The following is a 21,888-nucleotide window of genomic DNA, read 5'->3' as shown; positions in this document are numbered from 1 at the left end:
TCAGCCATACACAGAAATAATACAGCTCATTCACATGATCTAAAATTCCTGCACGTCGGGGGAACAATAAATCTCTTCACATTGCTCCTCCAGTGACCCAATAATATGTATAAAGCATAGAAAGTGTCCATACATCCTCAGTTTTCTGGTTCTAAAAAATTACAGATTCACTCAAGTTTGAATTGAAACATGATATTTTTAAACCACCTGACCACCATTACAATTGGATTTTGGATTTTTCCAGTTAATTAAACTATATGACGACCTAACACATTAATAAAATCAACATCATTGTGAATATATGTAGACCGGGCAGTATTCTCTGACTTTTTCATTGAAAATACCTGTTAAAAGGATTTGGTTAGTATGTTGTAAGTATTTCTCAGGGATAGTAGCTGGGCAAGTTTTGCATCTGTCATATGATACATTTTTTATAATTTGGTTTCATTAACTTAATGCAGTGTCTTTGGATGAGCGTGTGTCTGCTACAGATAGAGGAGATACATACTTGTTCAAGGATTTCATTCAAAGTTCGAGGCCCCACCTCTTGTTCCCTCTGTGTTTTAAGTACAGGGATCATACCTATAGTTTCTGTATTAAATGATAAAATGTCAGTAGGAGTATTTGGGGGCTTTTAGAGATAGGTGGAAAGTTATTGGTTTGTATGAAAGTACACTTTTTCATTTTTCTCAGCTGTAAATATTGGACAACGTGACTGTGGGGTAGATTATATTATATTGCTTGTTGTGCAAAGAATGCAAAAACTCCATCTGTATATAAAGATCCTCAGCAAACTGAATCCCATTTCTATGCCAGCAGAAAGGCCAATGCAGGGGTAAAAACAGATTTCAGATAAGATAAAGATAATATCGATATTATGTGATTATTTAAAAGTTCTTAAACTTAAGTGCTTTTTAAATTTTCTGCATGAGAAGATTTAGTGAGTAGTGAAGTGGGCAAGTGAAACTTCCCTGAACAAAGAATGGTTTAAAGAAGAAGTGACATTATTTAAACATCTACAGCTGTTTTAGCTAGTTGAGGATGAACATCACTACTCAAAGTGCTACTAAAAATATTCTTAATACAACAATGTGAACATGTCAGATGTGAAGCTGCTGCTTATAGCTCTGCCCTTTGGCAGTTTCATTAGTTCAGATTACTCTTATACCCATTAAATGCCAAACACTTGTCTGTGCTATAGCTCCACATTTTAAATATAGATGATTACCTCTGATCCCTCTGTCTCTCTTTTTCACAAATAATAACTTTCCTATACTTGAAAATCAGCTTCCTCTTAGCGTCTTTGTAAGATAACTAAATGGAGAAATCATGATGTTGGGGAGGAAGAACAGAAGGTCAACAGTTTGACTCAACAGCTTACAACAGACTTGACTTAAACTAAATGTTACTGGATGTAAAATTACCGTTCAGCTGAATGGCAACACAGACTGGTTTAACTTCCAGCCTAATATAAAAGAGTGGTCGCTCAGAGACACTGTGCATGTGAGAGAAGAGCATAAAAAATGAAATAAAAATGTCAATGAGCTTAAAAAGTGGACCAGGGACTTTTTTTGCAGAACAACTCTTGGCACACTCTGTCATTATGTAACACCAGCTGCGCAAAAACAGAAGTTTCCGCCCTTGTGTACACAACATGCAGACGGTCGGTTCTCAGTTTTGTCATCATTTCTTGAGATTATATATTTCATACCTTCAGTCAAGTTAGCTAAATATCCAGAAAGACACCTGACACTGTAGGTGACAAAATACACAACAACTAAAATAGTGAAACACTTAATCATCCTGAGGCCATCGTTTTGTTGAGCATAGAAGAAGAATATGTTCAGAAAACAAAGACAGTTATGACTGATTAGACCATATCAGCATGTCCATTTCACAGATGAATTTGTTCTCCATTATACAGCTTGCTGGGTCCCAGCAGGCTGTAACATTCCTCTCAGGTATCATCAGTGCACATGGACCACGAACACCAAGGTTCTCCTTCACCCAGTACCTTGAAACGCCGAACATAGATATGACTGTTTTTAAAGCGGAAAAAACTGGATAGGATACAAATATAATGAGATATAAAACTCCATCAGCGTCAGCGTCATAACATCGGGGTGATGAGGTTGAGGTAAATTCTACTTATAGAGAAAAAGGCTTTCTTACTTTAGAGTGTCACTACGTCCGTCAACCCAGAGCCAGTTGTCATCATTTTCACGTAACCCGATCCAGTATCCGTGCTCTTTGTCGTAGTAGTACTTGATGTGTTTACTGATGAATTCCTGTAAATGACACCATTTTAATGCATTTTAATCAACTTAAGATTGTAATATAAATTCATTTTTTTGATTTTGTACTCAGCTCTTTAACTCCATTGCAATCTCTGAATTTCAGATTAGTTACTGTGGTTCTCAAAGCTCACCTGTTCTTGTAGACTATCAATAACAACCAGATCTGAATCGTTGTTTTTGCAGTACGTTTGGCTGGCTCCCCATGTCTTCCAAGGATCAGGTTCATTGTAGAACAGGTAGCACTTCTTCTGGAACAGAATCCAGCCTGTTTTACATGGTTGACACTCTGCATTCATGAAAGATTATGAAGTTGAAGATTAGAATCAAAGTTATTTTAAATGCCAAATGAAGAGAAGTCGCAAAAGAGACAAGATTACATATATACAGTAAAAAAGTACTACTAAATGTTTTTTCTTTTTTGGGTGTAGGAATACACATTACAAGTGCCACATGTTACATTTAAATATCAAAAAAACATTAACAATTTAAGTCTGAGACATTAATATTGTTGCTGTAAATAAATAAGACCACCTAAAAGAACATTTGCACTTTTATGTTGTGATTTGGTGGAAAATCTGAAAAAGTAACTAATTTGACAGTTGTTTTCCTTGTTATTTGGTCCAACTCTTTTCTTACTTGTAACCCATATAATTGAATTGTTTTATTCAGTACTATTTTCACAGTTTTAAAAAAGAATTTCAGATGGCCGGCTTCTGTCTTCAACCTTCATTGGAAATGTGTTTAGCTTGCTGCATAGCTATGCACCTCCACACATAGTGAGGGCAGAACATTTAGGCTTCTCTCTCCCAAGAGTACTGACATACATGCAGGAGTAGCCATACTGTTAATCAACCATGCATACCTCTTAAAAAAATGTATCTATCTGTAACAAGCTTATATTTGTGAGTTAAGAGCCAGACATACTGAACGGTCAATATAGAGAGTAGCACTCACTTTTTTCAGGGCAGTATTCCTCTAGTGGAAAGGTTTTAAATTTCAGGATGACTCCCAATGTCATGTTGAGGTTGTCTCTGTCTCTTCTCATTTCCTCCGTCTTGTTCTCTAAGATGCTTCTCTGCATGATCAGCTGCTGATTTTCTGCTGAGAGGTTGCTGAGGTTTGCTTTCTGTTCGTTCATTACCCCGCTCACTATAGTGAGAGTGGTGAGATGGACACACCGATCAGTAGATTAGTAGTAGCATTTGGTTTTTATCAGAGAAGCATTATTTTCCATTAGCACAGCACAGTTTCCTCCTGATTATCTGCCTAACCTTGCTTTTAATGTTATTGTTATGTGGTAGCCTGACAGAGGGACCATTTTAAAAACACTCCAGCACCTACAAAATGGATAGTCGGCTGCCAGATAGAATTGCATCCACGGGTTTGCAAGTATGTTGTCAGAAAATAAACGAGCAGATGTAGATTTGTGAAAAGAAAAGACTAAATACAGATGCTTCAATAGCCAAGTGTTAACCCTTTGATGACAAAGTGTCCCTGAACGTAACAACAGGTAGAGCTTTTGACAGTCTCTCCACTGCTGCATGATAATGCATTGTTGTCACTGTGATTATCTGTTTTAAGCAACTTTCAAGCCTCTGCAAGTTGATTTTAATTGTGTCCTGAAATTAAAACTAAACAAATCACTTCCTGGAAATCAATATAAAAACTTCTGAAAATGGTCTAGAATAATGTAGCAATCCTAAAGTAAAGTAGTTTACACATAACTTTCAGTTAACAAACTAAAACATACAGTCCTTTAATATTAATATATTATATAAATATATTATATTCAATGGGCCTATATATTTTTAAATTGAGTTTTCATTACTTTTACAGCAATATATATCAATACTGTCCATGAAAACCACAGAGCACTGAAGTCAAACGTCAAACACAAGAAGCAAATGCACACTTACACAAGGAAAACATTTTTAAAAATTAAGAAATAGACCAAGATTTAAAAAAAATAACATAACAAATAATATTTATATACATTATTTTTTAAATTATATTTAAAGATGGATGAAACCAACAAAAAACAAAAAGTAAACCAGTCAAAAAGACAAAAAAAAACTTAAGACTGATGCCTAAATGGCAGCAGGCAGGCAGAGGTCAATGAAAGCTGAACTCACATTACATTAACAACATCTCTTCCTATTTTTATCCTTTGGTAAGAAACATTACAGACTGACCTGGTCAGTCTAAATCTGTTTAATGCTGCTGTAATTATTCATTGAAATTTACTCAATGGATTAAAACTCACGGAAGATGACAGCACTGATGAAACCCAAAAGAAGGACACAAAGTATCCCCAAACACACAGCCAACAGACAAAAGTGCTGAGAGTGTGCAGCTGCTTCACCATCTGCTTGTACTGAGAAAACACATATTCAAGTCACAATTGTAATCATAACTCATTGTCATTTTGTCAAAAAAATGGTAATAAAATGTAAAAATGATCTGATAATACCACAGTGTGCCTGTTTTTACAAACAACTGTGACAATTATGACCAGTATACATTCTGACGTAGGATACATTTATAGAATTATTGATGTTTTTAAGGTGTATTAGAACCACCAATATTCAAGTTAGATGATGTAAAAAGGCTCCAAACAGGATTAGAAAAAGGATATTGATCGTTATTTGGTTTTATTTTCTTTATAATTTTATCCTCATAATGATAATTTCTCATCATCATGAAGTGAATTTGTGCTCTTTCCATAAGTAAAACATATAATATGGTTTATATGTTGTACAATGATCAAGATGAAATTAAGACTCTTGACAGATTTATTACTTACTTGGTGCAGAAGTTGCAGGAACTTTAGGTTTTACCTCAGAATAACCTTACCTTACCAGCTCCTCTTTTTTCTCTGGATGACAGCAACAAGAACATGGAGAAATTATAAGAGGAGTACAGAGTGGTGAAATAATTATGGATTTTTTAAACCTTCTGGTGCCACGTGAAATAATCGTTTTTCTCCATTGATTTGATGCACTTTAGTCAACTGTGTAATAAGACTGCAAATGCAGTAATGCAGTGATCACGTGCATTAATTTAACTTTTAAAAAAGTACTCCACCAATTTAGCACTGCTAAGATATAACATTCACTCATGACGGACAGCTTTGGGGGTTTTTTAAGTATCAAAATTGATGCAGCACTACCAGACACATTTTTTTTTATTTTAGCCATTCTTCCTCCAGTGCCAGTGCCACATTACCAAGGAGCCAACGCGACTACCAACAGCTCAGTTGGAGATTCAGGTGTGTTACGTTAGTAGCGGCTAATGTAGCCTCGTCTCAATCAGAGATGAGGAGTGGGCTACGGGGGTCTGGTAACCTCACCTCTTTCTGACTCCACACCCCCAGAATTTTTTCATTTTTAATCTTTTAGTCTTCAGCCTTAACTGACGCTGACACAAGTGACATCACTTGGGGTCATCTATCAGATTTCGCACTGCTCTCTCTGGAGCCATAAAGGGTTTTACTCAACTTTTCTCACATGTGCAGTAATACTCCCCAAGACCTGTAAACAGACTTTGATGCATACAATCAGTGGAGTTCTTTAATAAATTCCTGTTCTCTATACACAGTTCCCTTTCCTTCTCACACTGTTAACACACAGAGAGGATGGTTGGTACAACATGTAACACAAATGCAAAACCACATTGTGAGAACATGCAGAGGAACAAAACTTTTGACTTAGAATTAAGTCACATATAAGTGACACAGGGAAGAGAGAGGGGGAAATGAAGCTGTGATGTAAGGGTGTGTGAAAGACGGGAAAATCAAAAAAGGTGTCTGAACAGGGTACAAGTGTAAGCGTGATGTGGATTAAAATCTATGACCTGATGTAAATAACAGTTATAGACAGTTATAAGCTGTAAACAACCAAAAATATGTAGTTATTTATATTTTCATATTTTTTTATCATAACTAAATGACTGCATGTGTGCATGTGTGAATTTATTTTTTGATTCTGTGTCGAAAAACAAAGTAATTTTTCCTTCTGCTGTCTTGAGTGAGAAGTTTTTTTTTTTGTTCCAGCATTTCTGTTCCGATGCCAATACGTGATGTTAGTGATCGTACGGGGAGTTTTGAGAACAAAACTTTTGGAGTACGTATTTGCTGTTTTGCAGACTAGAACACAGTTTCTGTGTTTGTATCATCTATTCTCAAAATGAACCTTTTGTTTTGTAACAATGCATCAAAACAACGGGGAAAAACTGTAATTACTTGGAAATTGTAATGTGGAAAAAAAGTATATATCATGACAGGGAAATTTAGCAAACAAGATAAACAACACATTTTTTAATATCTGTGATTCTTACACACATAACCCTTAGAAAGATATTAAATAGTCTCAAAGAACCTCTTGTAGACATTTTGAATTCCAGTGATGTTTGATTTGAATAAAGCAGTAATCACTTACCTTTTGGAGGTGGATGACCATTTTTGAAAACCACTGTAGAATAATTGATCTCTTCCTCCATCCTTAAAAGTCACCGTACTTGCTTAAGTGCAGACAAAAAGAGCAGACATTGATAGAGACCGCTGCTGACTATTAAGGTGTGACTGAACAAACTTTAACTTCCCCTAATTATTCTTAACCTTCTGAGTTTGTATTATGAAACATTTTGTTTTGGGACCTATTCATACGGTGATGTGCGAGATCTGACGTGTGGTCATTAGTTACACAAGATATGTGTAATATGTGTTGGCCATTGTCTGTTCTCTGAAATATGTCTACCTCTGTAACAAACAAACGTACACATGGATGGAAGAAGTTGACACATTTAAAAGTGAACTGATACTGAAATCAAATTTATCAAACAGGTTTATTGGGGGAAGTTTCATTGAGAGGAAGTCTCTCTTTTGCGGGAAAGAGAATGTGAATGTGAACATCCTGATCACATTCACTCAGTTACACACATCCAACGCCTGGAAGCTTCCTGGTACAACCCCAGTCTGACCTGCCAGTCACTGAGCAGCTCTAGTGGAGCAGTCAGTGTTGAGGGTCTTGCTCAGGGGGGTACAAGCACTGCTTTTTCACTTTCCCCACCCAGATTTATCCTGATTTATTGAACTGATGACCTTCCAGTCACAAACTGGCCTCTCTAACCTTTAGGCCACCACTGCCCCCCCCTCTCCTGACCTGTCATCTTTATTTCTGGTGGGTTAATTCCCATCTGAATTTCTCAATGATGACCAGTCCGGTTGTAATACACAAAATGATGTGACGACACACTGTCCTCACTATTGCAAGACTGATGAAAGTCTGAATCATCTGTACATACCATGCTATTAAACAATAAGGCTGGCAATAATTTATATTTTTGTTATTTTTAATAAATCCCATGAAAATGAAAAGACTGACAATAAAAAAAAAACAACAAACCTACATCACAATACTTTCTGACTTCCCTATTCTGTCTGTTGTTACTACTGAAAACGTAAATCTTTAAAAACAGGTCACAAATATATGTTTTCATTTTAAAAAAAGGTTAAATTATTTCCTAAAATAGCTGGGCACTGTAGCTTTTAGCAAACCTGACTGAAACCTAAAAGTAGAGCATTCATTGGAACTATTTCCAGCCACAGATTTGGTGCTTAATAAACAGTGAGCATTTCCGGCAGTGAGATGGTGTGCGTAGGATTGACCCATGTTCCTCCTGAAGAAGGAACATGTCACCCAATTCAACAGCGTGGCTCATTGATGTGTTTTTAATTTGGACAACAATGCAGCTCCATAGCTCAGAGGAATAAGATATATCAGGTTTTGGCTACACAGACAATACTTCAGTAAGAACAAACCATTGTTGGTTTTGGTCTTTTCATGGGAAGAAAAATAAAATCACCAGACTTATTCTTTAAATTGATCCTCTCACCAATCTCCTGTCATACAATACAGTATTTCAGAATGAGAATCAGCTTTATTGGCCAAGTATGTTTACACATACAAGGAATTTGACTCTGGTTTCTAGTGGCTCTCGATGCACTTACACACAACAGTGTTCAGGAAGATACACATGGACATACAACCAAAACAAAGACAACGCTGAACAAAGATAAATAAAACGTTTGTGGAGTGAAGTGTCTAATATTCAACAGTTCCTCCTTGGTGAATTTAATTAGAAAAAGAGTGCTGAAGACTGAACTAATTAAACAAAAAAAAGAGAGAGTGCAACACCAAGGCAGCCATCCATGGTACCACTTTTGGGTAATAATTTATATCTCCAACAAGGAATATAAACAGATTATAACATCTACTCAGCACAACATAAAGAGAGAGTCTTTGTTGTCCCAGGAGAGTGGGAAATATGTTCACAGCCTGCACATGTTCATGTCTCACAAGAAAAATACACAAATACACACCAAAAAATACATTAGACATATGCTCATATATACAAATACACATTCATGCCCCGACCTGTGTCCCCACATATACTTACATAATAATACATTTCATTTATAGAGCACTTTTTAAGATACTCAAAGACACTTTACACAATAATTTAAAAAGATCCTAGGTAACTAAAAACACACTAAAACCAAATAGACAATAGATAGATAGATAGATAGATAGATAGATAGATAGATAGATAGATAGATAGATAGATAGATAAATATTGTGTTAATGCAACGGATTCCTAATCGGGTTTGATCAAGGCTCTTGTTTCACAGATCCTGCGGTTGCTCATGCTACAGCTTGCTTTGTTCCAGTTGGCCAGTGGATCTGCACGAGGCAGAGTTAGAGCACAGAGACCTTCGTAGCCAATTTGTTGTGTTATCCAGTACCTAGTGAAGAAAAAAGTGACATGATATCAATCTGTGTCTCTTAACTAAAGTTAATAGTTTGACATTTTGGGAACACTTATTTGTGTTGTTGCTCAGAGACTCTATGTTCCAAACGTTGCCTTTTTCAGTCAATAATAAAAAAGACTTTGGGAGCTATAATCCAGCGTGCGAACACTCCACTTTTTTTCCTTCAAGATCAAAAACACTTTTAAGTCTGTCTGTTAAAGATGAAGCTACTGAACAGCCAGCAGCTGGTTAGCTTAGCTTAGCTTAGCATGGTATGAAGACTTGAAGCGGGTGAAAATAGCTAACCTGACTGTGAACCAAGGTAATAAGCACCTCTAAAGCTCACTAATTAAAGGGGACATATTCTTTTGTGGTTTTCTGTTATTTAAACACTGTTAAGAAGTCGGATATCTATGTTAAACATGGTCAAGTTCCAAAACTTGAGGTGAACATATGTAGAAATGCTCCCCTGCAAGTCAAAAGCCAGGGCTTCAGCCTGCTCTGAACGCTTCGTTTGCAACGTTTTTTTCTACCTTGCCAACGAGCTGACTTCGGCTCGTCGTGCATGCCCATAAACAATGTCTGTTCCATGGTCTTGGTTACTAAGGTTGTTGCTAAGGTTTTTTCATGTGTTGCGTGTGCTGTGCTGTCATATTTTGGATCGGATTCCTGCTCAAACATGTACAAATGTATTTGAGAAGTTGACATTTCAAGTAAAGGACGAGAAAAAGTAGTGAAATACTACTACTGTAGTGTGTTTCATGGTTCGTTGATGTAGCCTCAGCAGCCGGCAGATATCAGCTAAAACAGCCTGTTTCAGACAGAGGCTGAAGTGAGGGGCTGCATATGGGGCCAGTAATAAATAAGGAGTTTTTTGAAATGTAAGATTGTAAAAGATTTTCCAGTAGAGCCCCAGAATATAAATATGTATCTGGAAATGTGCATAATATTTCCTCTTTAACATGTTTGGTTGGAGTTTGGAGTCATCTCCAGAAAGTCACTGCTCATGGCAAAGAAATAGTTCTGCACATCACCCCTTGTAAAACCGTAAATTGCCATTTTTACACTTACTTACTCCTTTTTTGTAAGGAGTCAACAAACAAGATATAACATGCTAATTAGTGAGATTTAGAGGTGGTGGTAGGCAGATTTTCTTATCTTTGGACAGAGACAGATTAGCCATTTCCCCTTGTTTTCAGTCTTCATGCCAGCTGCTGGTTGTAGCCTCATATATAGACATCTTTTCATCTACTTCAACTTTCAACTCTTGGCCAGAAGCATATTTCCAAGTTTAATGCTAATGTCTACTGTACAGTTAGTGTGTCTTCTGGTGACTTTGTTCTGTATGAGCTTGACGTAATGTGTGCGTATTTATATTGTGTCACACTGTGAGCTGTCAATATGTCTCATTACAGGTCAAGTTTGTGTCAGGTTTGTGTGGTGTAATGATAGAATAATGTATCTAAATAACGATGGTCATGATTCATTGAGGTTAAAATGGTACATGTGGCAACTTTTGAGTGATTATGTGTGTGTGTGTGTGTGTGTGTTTGTGCACTTACATCATAGTGGAGTTACTTCCGTCTACCCACGTCCATGTGTTCATTGTATTCATCTTGCGCAAGCCAATCCAATAGCCATGCTTTTCATCTTCGTAGTATTTGGTGTGGTTATTGATGAATTCCTAATTTGAAACACAACTCTTAATTATAAAGAAGAAGTACTCTCTCTGTCTGTGATATAATAATTTTGAATCCAAGTAGCAGTGAAGCTTTGGTGGGATTTCAATTTTTGGTTTTAGTCCCCATATTTGTTCCTGTTTTAGTCAAGTATGCGCTTCTACTGCAGGGTACAATGCAGATATCTTTTTGTTTCATGTGTTTACACATCTGGACACCACATATCTCCATCTCTATCTTCATAGATAGAGATGGAGATGCTCTTAAGATTTGTTTGAGAATTAAAGTACAAATTAAATCAATTTAAATCATAAAATCAGTCTTGCCTGTTCCTCCTGACTTCCAATCACCACCAGATCTGCATTCATTTTTTTGCACTGATCACGACTTCTCTCCCAATCACTCCCATAAGAGTAATAAGAATCTACTGTAAACAGGTAACAGTGCGACTGAAACAGCACCCAGCCGTCCAGACAAGGTTTACACACTGTTAAACAAGAATGAGACAACAAATTCACAATCATAATCACAAAGGTTATTAGTTTAGATTTGATTAGATTCAACTTCATTGTCATTACATTCAGTAAGAACCAGTACTTTCTATTATATATAGAAATATAAAATTAAAGAAAATATATATTTTCTACATGTCCTTTTGATAATAAAGACTTTTCTTGATGTATCCCTTTGTTTAACCAGGCATGGCCACTGAAAGTTCAAGCTGTGGAAGATGAATCATGACATTAAACAATGTTCAAGAGCAAAAATAAAATTACATCAAATTTGTAATTCTCCTGTTTTATTCTATTTTACCTTATTTTATCTTCTATTTTATTTGACTCCTTTCATCTTTTTATATTGCATTGTGTTTCTTTTCTTAATGTCTTTCATGTTTTATGTGAAGCACTTTGAATGGCCTTGTTGTTGTAAGGTGCTGTAGAAATAAACTTGCCTTGCCTCAGTGGATCAGTAGAGCAACAAGAGTAATGACTGAACAGATGCTATTTAACATCTTTTTTTTGCATTTTTTTGCATGACGTATACCACGTTTTCACCTTTTTGTGGGCAGTGGGTATTCACTGGAAAGTTCTCATATTCAAGGATGACTCCGATGGTCCAGTTGAGTCCGTCTCTCTCTCTGGTCAGCTCCTGTGTCCTTCTCTCCAGGTCTGTCCGCAGCTGCACAGTCTGTGCTGTTAAGTTGGTGTTTTCTCTGTTCTGCTGTGAGATGACTGTTAAGACTGTGGTCAGGGAAGAAACCGTTACTGTTGCGCTCACATGTTACTATTAAACTGCCTTGAAAGTCCTTGAAAACAGATTGACAGACGGATAAAACTTACAGTGGATGCTGAGAGCGATGATGACTGACACCAAAATGACACAAATAATGGCCAAAGCTGCTGCCACCAGTTTCAGAGGAGTATGGAGTGGTGCTTCCTTTTTATTTCCTACTGAAAAAAACAACTATTTATAATACTATTTTTAGCAGGTTATATTATATTATATATTTTGAGCATCTTTTTTATCATGATAAACCACAAATAACCTGGTATGACAGGATTTGTATCCCATGCTAGCTCCTCGGTCTTCACCTCATCATAGATTACTTCCAGGTCACTGGGTTTCTCTGCAAAAAAAGCAAAAGAGCATCAAGGAAATTAAAACTTTAAAGTAACACTCTCAAAGAGCTCTGTTTCATTCTCTTTGGCAGCACTTATGGCAATAAGCGGCAATTGCAGGTGTTTTTTTGGACCTCACTTCCTGGAGATCCAAACAGTGTTGACTGTGTGACATCAGTAAGCATTTACTCGCAACGCTAGCAGAGACCAGAAAAAACAGCATGTCGTTTCACAGGTGAGTTGAAGAGTGAGTTTGTTGTGTTAGCTCCACCTCACCTCTCTCGCAGATCAACCACTGCTGGGTGATGGAAAATGCGTCACTAACTGTGTGCCACTTGTGATTTTTCCCTGGGAATGTCGCCACTGACACCCAGTTCGTAATACTCATAATACTGCAAATGCAAGGACTTCCATCAGTGGGCCATAGGCTCAATTGCCATTGTGTTACCTCATTTGGTGATAGATAGTGACTGAACAGATATTTATTTAAATGAAAATCTTTGAGATTATTACTTAAAGTCCTAAAACTTGTGACTTCCTTGTCTGTTGTGTGGCACTTCTACTCGCAACAAGAGCAATGTTTGCTTTCTGTTGTGATTTACTGTACTGACAGTAAAACCTGATGTTTAACATAATAATGAATATACAGTATATCTGCCTTCAGATAACACTATGGCTACTCTGGAATATGTCACAGTCATGTCATGTCTTCTGTGTTTTACCAATTAACCATGGAAATAAGAAAAATATGCTAAATACTGTAGAGCCATGAGGTAGAAAGCAAATTACTCTTTCGCAACAGTTTTGCAAGGTTTTGTCAGGCCATTTAAAACACGTCAATCATGGATCTTGCAGCAATAAAACTCATTGCATCATCAGAATATTCATATTGAATATTCAATCAATGTAAACATCATACGTCAATGTTAATGAAGTTATACAGTGGGAAAAGATTTTTCTGAATTCATAGAAACTTGAGGTTAAAAGGTTTAACACATTTTTATGCAAATACTGCATTTTTTAAAACTCAGACAGCAACTACTTTTAGACTTTTATTCTAAAGTATGCCAGTGATGGAAGCAGAATTCAGATATTTAGTTAGAGAAAAGTAGTAATACCACAACATAAAAATATTCCATTACCGATAAAAATCTTGCATCCAAAATCTTAATCAAGCACAAGCCTGTTCACCAAAATGTACTTAAAGTATCAAAAGTAAAAGTACTCAATATGGAGCAGAATGACCCCCGTCAGTGTTCAATTATTATATATTAAGTTAATTTATGATTATTTCTGATGCATTGCTGAAGCATTTCAGTGTTCTTGGCATGGTATGAGTAGTTTAATGTAGAACAATGGATCATATTTCATGAAGAGGTCATATGTTTGAATGTAAAATATTAATCTACAAATAGTGACTATATCAAATAAATGTAGTGGAGTAAACATGTAAACACGTAAACCTTAATTCGTACTTAAGTAACTATCAAAAGCTCAGTGAGACTCCTCTGGGTTCAGGTCAGCTGACTGTATAGATACATCATCGAAGCACAACTAATAATTCAGGCTGAGCTGTAAAAAAAAAAGGAGTACTCACCAGATGTAAAAATATCAGTCTTGAATGTCACCGACACATAATTCAGTTCTTCCTCCATCATTTTCATTTCAGTTTTTCATTAACAGCATTCACAGGAACAAAACCTCAAACCACTGCGGCTTTAACACGTGTCACTGTGGATAGTCAGTGTTCAGAGTCAGTGAAACCCAGCATGAGTGATCAGCAGTTCTTCTTTTGATGAAATGTTGTAAGACGGGCATGTTGCGAACTTTCAATGTTCTTGACAGGAAAAGGGTGGTCAGAGGGGAAGTTACATATAAAGCCAAGCCATCACAGCTCTTATTATCATGTGTATAAAAAAAAGAAGAGGTTGAAAACGCATTTTTTAACAGAGCTAACAATGAAATAATCTCTTTGTTATGATTGCTTTTAAAAAAAAATGCTTTACCAAAGTAGATCTTACTTAGCTTGATATTTATCATTGGTTTGGCTTTAATGTGCCACCCTGTTGTTTCTGTATTAATATGACTCAGGGGATAACCTGTCTGTCATGTTTTATGTAAAAATAATAGATTAGTGTGGTGGCACCTTCATGGCCTTCTGAACTGATGAAATATCACTTAAGACTTAAAGTTTTAGTCACTTGTTAACCTTTTGTTTTTGTTCCATCTTCATTTCAGATAAATCTTTGCATGTAATGTGAGAGAAAACACATCAGTTTGATTACAGTTTTACTAAACAGGCTTATCACAAACTTTCCTTTACAGTTGAACAGCCCTGATGTTCACTGTAGTGGAGTAAAAAAACAAAAAACAAAACATGTACCAACACAGGGTTTTTCCACATTCATGACTCATGATTTAACACATCTCGGACCTGGTTTCTCAATCTTATTTTGGACTATATAAATAAAATTGTCTTGACTTGAATGATGTTATTCTTAAAAGTTGATAATGCAAAAATAAATAGACAGATCTGACATTTTTGAAATTATATGATGTAACACCAGATGGCGACAAACAGTTCGCTCACTAAATATACTGTTGAGGAAACAAAAATAAGAAACAGGTTTATTGCAAAGTAGGTTTGTGCATGTAAGGAATTTGCCCTGATGTTGTGGTGCAGAACAAACAAAGAAAAAAATAGAAGGTAATAGAAAACTACTTATACAAAGTAAGAGAAAAAACAACAACCACAAAGTAGATCCAATATTCAACTAATATGTGTGAATAAATTTTATAACAGTAAATAATTTTGTGGAAAATCAGCTAAAAATGATCGATAAGTCTGACGATGAATCTCAAAAAAGAGGGATTAGAAAATGTGATCCAGGCTAATGAAGATAAACTGGGACCGGGAGGAGTGCAGAGATCTCAGAGCACTTTTTGGACTTAAATTCTATTTCAGACAAAAAGCCTTAACTTTATGTCCTCGTCAAGGCTGGATTACCAACCAAGAAAGTGGCTCTAGACCCCCAAAACACCAGGTTTACGTCACATCATTTGGGTTTACATAATTTGATTAATCACAAAAATTTGTTAGGAATTTACAGAAATGAAGTACAATATGAACTATAACAAGTCCTCCATCCTACATCTTGTGGTCCCGGTCTTGAAGAGGGACTCTTAGTCAAAATCTTTAAGTTATAATCTGAATTGTTTTAGTTTATATTGTGCTCATTTGTTGTTAAGTTGTGGCTTAGTGGATAAAATAATAAAAAGTAAAAAGTTTCATTTGACCAACAGTCAAAAACCCAAAGATATTGAGTTTACTATCAAAATGTTTGACATTTTTGTGTTTAATCAATCATCTCTAGAGTACTACCATGTATAGTGGGGATCAATTGGGGCCCAACAACAAACTTTTGCACCAGGGAACCTTGCTGCACTTTTATCTACATGCTCATAACAGGTTTTCTAAAGATGATTTTGCAGTCTTCCTTGCGGTGCTCAATTTAAATCAACATCAGAATTGTTGGGCTAAGTTGTGGAATAAATGTGACCTTACTAAATCTCATAAAGATTTGAATTTGGATACTGTGTATACAGCCAGGAGGTTTGGGTTTATCTCGATACTTCATAACTTTGATTGTTGTCTTTCCCTCAACATTTTAGGCGATCATAACGTATCTGGGTTTATGATTAAACAAAGAGCATTATCACTGCTGTAATACAACCCTCTATTCTGCCAGTTTCATGGAAATGTTGAGCTGACTCATATACAAACTTTTCTGGCCGTTTTGGTGCCCTATAAGCCAGACATCCTCACCATATTACACTCAATATAAAGTTTTGGCTATATATATATTTTCAAATACAGCTTTATAAATTTAATGCAGGCAAGCGTCACCATGCTCCAGTTACAATGAATACACACGTTCAATTATTATATCCAGGACCAAACTGATTTTTTGAATTAATGAATGCATTCAGACACCACCATGTGTGTATCCAGAAGAAAAATGTTAAACAGAAATAATACACAGAATTAGAGAATACAAACAATTATAATTATTTTGTAAAATAGAAATAATAAAAGTGACAAAAAGGCACAATATCAACACTGAAACATTAAACTCTACAGATTATGTTGCACATGACAGGATACTGCACTCAATAATGCCCTGACTCTGAATTTTTGGTTATTTATGTGTTTTCCCATCTCCATTTTATAGATTAAATGCAGGCAATAAATCTTATGAGGCATCTGTATTATCTATTTGTAGCCACAAGAGGGAACTATAGGGACATTAATTGCAATCATAACGCGTGAAGAATGATTAATCTGTCATTCAAGTGAAGGAAACATAAACATCTTTTAAAGGCGTTAATATCGTGAACCTTGTTATTATATTATAGACTGTGAAATGACTGGATATGCTTTTATGTTTTCACTTACAACTTTCTGAAAATCATCTATATCCATTCAAATATATCATCATAAACATTATACTGCGTGTAATGTGTTATTTTTTGTAACCTTTTACCTACAGTAACTCAGTGATCTGAGTTGATTGTGATTGAAAAGTAATTATCTTACTTGAAAGACAAAAAACAAACAAAACAAACAAAAAAAAGAGAGACCCATATGCGACAGAGACAGTTGACGAATCAGCGCGCAGTATCTTTTGAGGAAACGCTCCCTGCCTGGTTTCCACCTGCAGACGTGAAGCCAAACAGCACAGAGAGCCTCAAACACTGTGACTGCATGAAAAAGCTGAAGAAGTAGAAATATATATTTACTGTGAGGATTGTACCGGTGTGCAGCGATGGTTTGCGGCGGATTCATTTGCACCAAGAACGCCCTCTGCGCTCTCAATATACTTTATGTTGTAAGTAGGAATTTACTGCTTTTATACCGCATTTGACAGAGAAATATTCCTAAAATAAGTGTATCTGCTTCTGTCTTGGTGCGACTCACAAATGCCTATTGGCGATTAATGTAATACAAAAAACAGATTTAAATGTTTGGGATGTTTTCTGACCAGTTTCCTTGTTGAAGTGGCACATAGGCAGGTGTTGGTGGTAAATGATTAGGCCCAGTTAATGGCAAGCAATTGCTTTCCACAGTGCTGGTAGCTATGTGTGGCTTTACTCAGGGATATGATAAATAAACTTTGTCTGCAAGAATAACAAACAATGCGTCAAAAAAAATTTTCAGTTAATGTGGGAAAACTGTGTATCCTTGAACAATCTAAAAAAAATGCTACTCCTCTGGAAGACATCATGAGCCACATTTAATGTTATGTTTATTTCTTATAGTGTTCCTGACTTGTTGTATAGTAACTCTGAGGCTGCTATGTATATGCAGAAATGTTAGTCATCCTCTGTTCTGCATATTTCAATAAAGTTGCAAAAAGTAAAGTAAACATAGATATATCGAACTTGAAGGCATCAGTTTTAATAGCAAATCCAGTTTCCTTCATTATGATGGATAATAATAAAGTCACCTGGATGACCTCATAGACAAATATGTATTTATAAAAGTCCACAGCCATTAATTATTAAACACCCAAGATAGATTTAATGTCAGCTAAAGGTGGATGAAACAGCTCTCAGCTCCAAATAGTGTCACTAAAAGTGAATTTATGTTAACACAGTGACTACCTTATTTAACCGTCTGACTTTCTCCTCTAGTTTAACTAAGGGCATAGGTGTCAGAGGTGGGGAGACACAATTAAGTCAGAGGTTCTTAAAAAAACAAGAAAACAACAAGTGAACGCTATCTCCTGCATTTATGTTCATATCAGTCTAGAAAATATCAAACTATCATGAAATTGGTTGTTGTGATTTCCATAATAATGGTAGTATAGGAGTGCAGGAAATTAGATGTGCACCAATCCTACTTAAAGTCATGTTTCGTTTCCTTGTTATAAACCTAACGCTTTATGATTGATAGGCTAATTTAGTATTTGCATCTTCACTACATACTATTTTAACAGTCTAATCTTTGAGTGACGTTCAATTGTTGTACCTTTTTAGGAGAATATTCACTCCCCACCAATCATGTGCCTTAGAGTACCAAAAGAAGGTTCATTTTTACCCCAACTAACACACCTTCAACCAGCTCATATATCAACAGCGTTAAACCCTCCATGACACATCATAGCTTTAAGAAAGAAGACATTGATTGTACTTCCTCCTTCTCTCATACCAACATTATTATTTTTCTTCCTCCTCAGCTGGTGAGTCTGCTGCTGATCGGAGTTGCAGCCTGGGGGAAATGGTTCGGCCTGGTCTCCAGCATCAGGGTGGTGGCGGTGGTCATCGCCGTGGGCATCTTCCTTTTCCTAGTTGCCTTTGTGGGGCTTTGTGGTGCCCTGAAGCACCACCAGGTCCTGCTCTTCTTTGTATCCTTTGGTTTCTCAGTGTGGTTTGTTTGTTTGTTTGTTGGAGCACATGGAGTCGTCTCGCACCTCATGATGGTTGTGAGAAGATGTAGCTCTTTTTTTTTCATGGATCTTGTAGTGTAGCAGCAACAAAGCTTTGAGCATTATTCATCAAATGTTAATTTCCTTAACTGTACACCAGTACATGATGATCCTGTTCATAGTGTTTGTTGTGCAGTTCTCTGTGTCCTGTGCTTGCCTGGCCCTGAATAAAGACCAACAGGTATGTTTATTTTGTCTTTGCTGAACTAGGTAGGCCTACAAGTTATTTTGGCTTACATACTATAGTTTATCTCATAGGAACATGAATACTCTCATGGGAAGGAGGGTGTTTAGGGATCCTACCAGTCTAGATATTCCTCATGCTTTTCCCATAAGTGCATCTTTTACACTTACACAGGATCATCTCCTGGAGGTTGGGTGGAACAAATCTGAGGCCACTCACATGGATGTAGAGAAGACCCTCAACTGTTGCGGCTTCTACTATGTCAACCACAATGGCTCATGTGCTGCTGTAAGTAAACCATTTATATTTGTTTTTTCTTCTCAGCAGCAACCAGAACTTGATTTGTACTCATGTATCTGGCAGTTATTGAAATTTCTCCCTCGTACTTCCTCTTCCTGTAGAGATGCTTTAGCCAAAGCAATCCACAGTCTTGTGACACGTGCTCAAACATCATCCAGCAGTATGCGGGAGAGGTGCTACAGTTTGTCGGAGGTATCGGACTCTTCTTCAGTTTTACGGAGGTCAGTAAAGTTTTATGGAAACAATGCTAACATGTAGAAATGTCAAATTTGGTATGACAAAAGTTTACTGTAAATTCAGAACACTGCTCATTTTTCTGTCTTTTCAGATCCTCGGAGTTTGGCTCACTCACAGATACAGAAATATCAAAGATCCCCGATCAAATCCTGGAGCCTTTCTATAACCACGTAACATTATAATAATTATAACATTTTAATAAACCAAACTTTGCACAGCTGAATAATTTGTTTTTTCCTTAACTTTGTGAATCACACTTATCTGTACATTTGTAAGATTTAATACTTGTTGCTCAGTTACTTTCAAGAAAACCATGCTTTTTTTGCTGTTGTACCAATGCTTTTGACTAGACTGTGAAGATTAATTGAACATTGTGGGAAACAATGCTTATTTGCTTTCTTGCCGAGAGTTAGATGAGAAGATTCATATCCTCACGCTAGTGTTTGTGTGGTAAATATGAAGCTACAGGTAGCAGCAGGTTAGCTTAGCTTAGCATAAAGACTGGAAACTGGTGGAAACAGCTAACCTGGCTCTTTCTGAAGGCAACAAAATCTGTCTACCAGCTGACAAGTCTATTGTTTTCACACTTTTTGTACAGATTGAACAAATGACATATAATGTGTTAGCGAGCTTTTAGTGCTGATATGCCAATTTTATTATGTACTGACAGGTACAGGCTAGCAGTTTTCCTGTTTCCAGTGTTTTTCTAAGCTAAGCTAAATGGCTGCTGACTGTTCCTTAATATTTGTCATACAGATATGAAAGAAGTATCACTTGGCCTTTTTCACAGCGGACATTTTGACTTGTCATTGTGGGACAAACATTACAAAAGTACAACATTACGCAGCAAAATTAAATTAGGCTATCTTTAAGGCATCTGTGTGTCACGTCAAAAAGGCCTCTTGTCTAAGTCTCAGCGAGACCAAGAAAATAAGGGTATTTCCCCAAATGTTGAACTGTTCCTTTAAGTGAAACTTGATACGTGTCACCTCTTTAATTCTAATCTTCCTCAAAGTGATAGACGTTAACAGCAGCTGTGTATGCTCACCATACACACGCCTTATGCAAATAAAGTGCAGGCTGTAGCACCATGCTGGCTCAATGATTGTTCTCACCACTCCCAGGCTAACTATTCATGGGTGACCATACACATTACTGTGTTTTGCAGACAGTGGATTCAGGTGTTTGATGTCCAAACAGCAGGAAAAAATTAAGATTAAATTAAAGTCAAACATGTTGCAGTTGGTTGAATGTAATGCCATTATTAAACCAGGTTTGTTTTTGTTTTATATCTGTAATTATTGCTCTTTGTTTTCTGTTTAAAACCTTCATGGGAATGTAATGAATTGATACTAAATCATGTTTCATCAGTCTTTTTCCCTAATTGTCCAAAATAAACATGCAGAGTTGCAGAACATAACATGGAAACTGTTGTATTTATGCTTTGCTTGTCAGATCCAATGCTGATAGAGGCGTGTTTTCACTCAGGTGTAGCTAACCAGGTGCCACATGACTGGCTCACATTCTTCACCTCAAAGCAGGATGTCAACCAGGAAATGCTCTCGCTTTTTAGGTTCCTCTGAATATCTAATGAGCTCATCAGGCAGTCCAACCTGTTTACCGAGGTGACTGTGAACTTAAATAGTTCAGCTGCTGCACCGTCAACTGCCAAAATGAAATCGTTGTGTGCACACCATACTGTTAAGATCAGTATATATGTAGATCTGTCTATTCATTTTCTAAACAGATTATTCTGTCCAGTATTGATAAAAACTATTTGAATATGTCTAAATTTATTGTTAAAAGACAAACCTACTGTATGGATTATTTTCTAGTTGAAGAGTCTCTTGTCTGGTAGTATAGAGATTGAAATAAAAATACTATAAATTTAAAAAGGTGTTTGTGTATGTAATATACGTTTTTTGTGGTTGTTTTTTAAGGAAGTCTGTATAATTTAAAGTTAAAGCATGGACAGGCACACAAAAAAGCCAGTGAGATGAGATGTTTAACTTTTTTTCCCAGCTCATTCCATCTATAGGGAACATAATATTCGAAACCAGATCTTTCAAGCCTAGTTTGAACATGTTGTACTGCTAATGTTTAAAAAAAAGTCCTATGATCTGACATTGTAAGTTCTATATTGATATGTGACCAGAGAGCAGAGCTAATGAGGCAGTTTTTGCAGTAGAGCCTTATAGATACCATCACAAGATGCTCCCTTTTGTTGGTTATAGAGGACTATCCCACCTTTTCATATAAGATGTGAAGTCAAAAGG

The 21,888-nt window shown here is 36.4% G+C and overlaps 3 protein-coding genes across 4 annotated transcripts; 1 reads left to right on the top strand and 2 right to left on the bottom strand.

Annotated features, from left to right (window-relative positions):
* Nucleotides 1-1,829: 1,829 nt before the first annotated feature.
* LOC122987876 (asialoglycoprotein receptor 2-like) lies at nucleotides 1,830-6,876 on the bottom strand. Its single transcript, XM_044359912.1, has 7 exons — nucleotides 6,734-6,876; nucleotides 5,101-5,172; nucleotides 4,561-4,671; nucleotides 3,252-3,446; nucleotides 2,429-2,583; nucleotides 2,173-2,288; nucleotides 1,830-2,014 (listed from the first exon to the last, which is right to left on the bottom strand). Exons 4-7 carry the CDS (start codon nucleotides 3,433-3,435, stop codon nucleotides 1,861-1,863), a joined length of 609 nt encoding a protein of 202 aa, XP_044215847.1. The 5' UTR covers nucleotides 3,436-3,446; nucleotides 4,561-4,671; nucleotides 5,101-5,172; nucleotides 6,734-6,876; the 3' UTR covers nucleotides 1,830-1,860.
* Nucleotides 6,877-8,836: 1,960 nt separating this feature from the next.
* LOC122987566 (CD209 antigen-like protein A) lies at nucleotides 8,837-14,186 on the bottom strand. Of its 2 annotated transcripts, none has more exons than XM_044359502.1 (7): nucleotides 14,001-14,186; nucleotides 12,331-12,411; nucleotides 12,125-12,235; nucleotides 11,840-12,025; nucleotides 11,111-11,271; nucleotides 10,668-10,789; nucleotides 8,837-9,099 (listed from the first exon to the last, which is right to left on the bottom strand). In XM_044359502.1, the coding sequence occupies exons 1-7, from the start codon at nucleotides 14,065-14,067 to the stop codon at nucleotides 8,952-8,954; spliced, it is 876 nt and encodes a 291-aa protein (XP_044215437.1). In that variant the 5' UTR covers nucleotides 14,068-14,186; the 3' UTR covers nucleotides 8,837-8,951. The 2 variants fall into 2 exon arrangements, with proteins under 2 accessions (XP_044215437.1, XP_044215438.1); XM_044359503.1 differs by having other exon boundaries at nucleotides 12,125-12,232.
* Nucleotides 14,187-17,084: 2,898 nt separating this feature from the next.
* On the top strand, nucleotides 17,085-21,028 carry LOC122987356 (tetraspanin-13-like). Its single transcript, XM_044359194.1, has 6 exons — nucleotides 17,085-17,292; nucleotides 18,643-18,810; nucleotides 18,992-19,072; nucleotides 19,250-19,363; nucleotides 19,477-19,596; nucleotides 19,704-21,028. The coding sequence occupies exons 1-6, from the start codon at nucleotides 17,230-17,232 to the stop codon at nucleotides 19,776-19,778; spliced, it is 621 nt and encodes a 206-aa protein (XP_044215129.1). The 5' UTR covers nucleotides 17,085-17,229; the 3' UTR covers nucleotides 19,779-21,028.
* Nucleotides 21,029-21,888: the final 860 nt, after the last annotated feature.

This window comes from Thunnus albacares, chromosome 8, assembly GCF_914725855.1.
Source record: "Thunnus albacares chromosome 8, fThuAlb1.1, whole genome shotgun sequence".
In the NCBI taxonomy this organism is placed as follows: Eukaryota; Metazoa; Chordata; class Actinopteri; order Scombriformes; family Scombridae; genus Thunnus; species Thunnus albacares.
The sequence above is the reverse complement of the archived record's forward strand: the minus strand, read 5'-3'. Positions and strand labels throughout refer to the sequence as shown.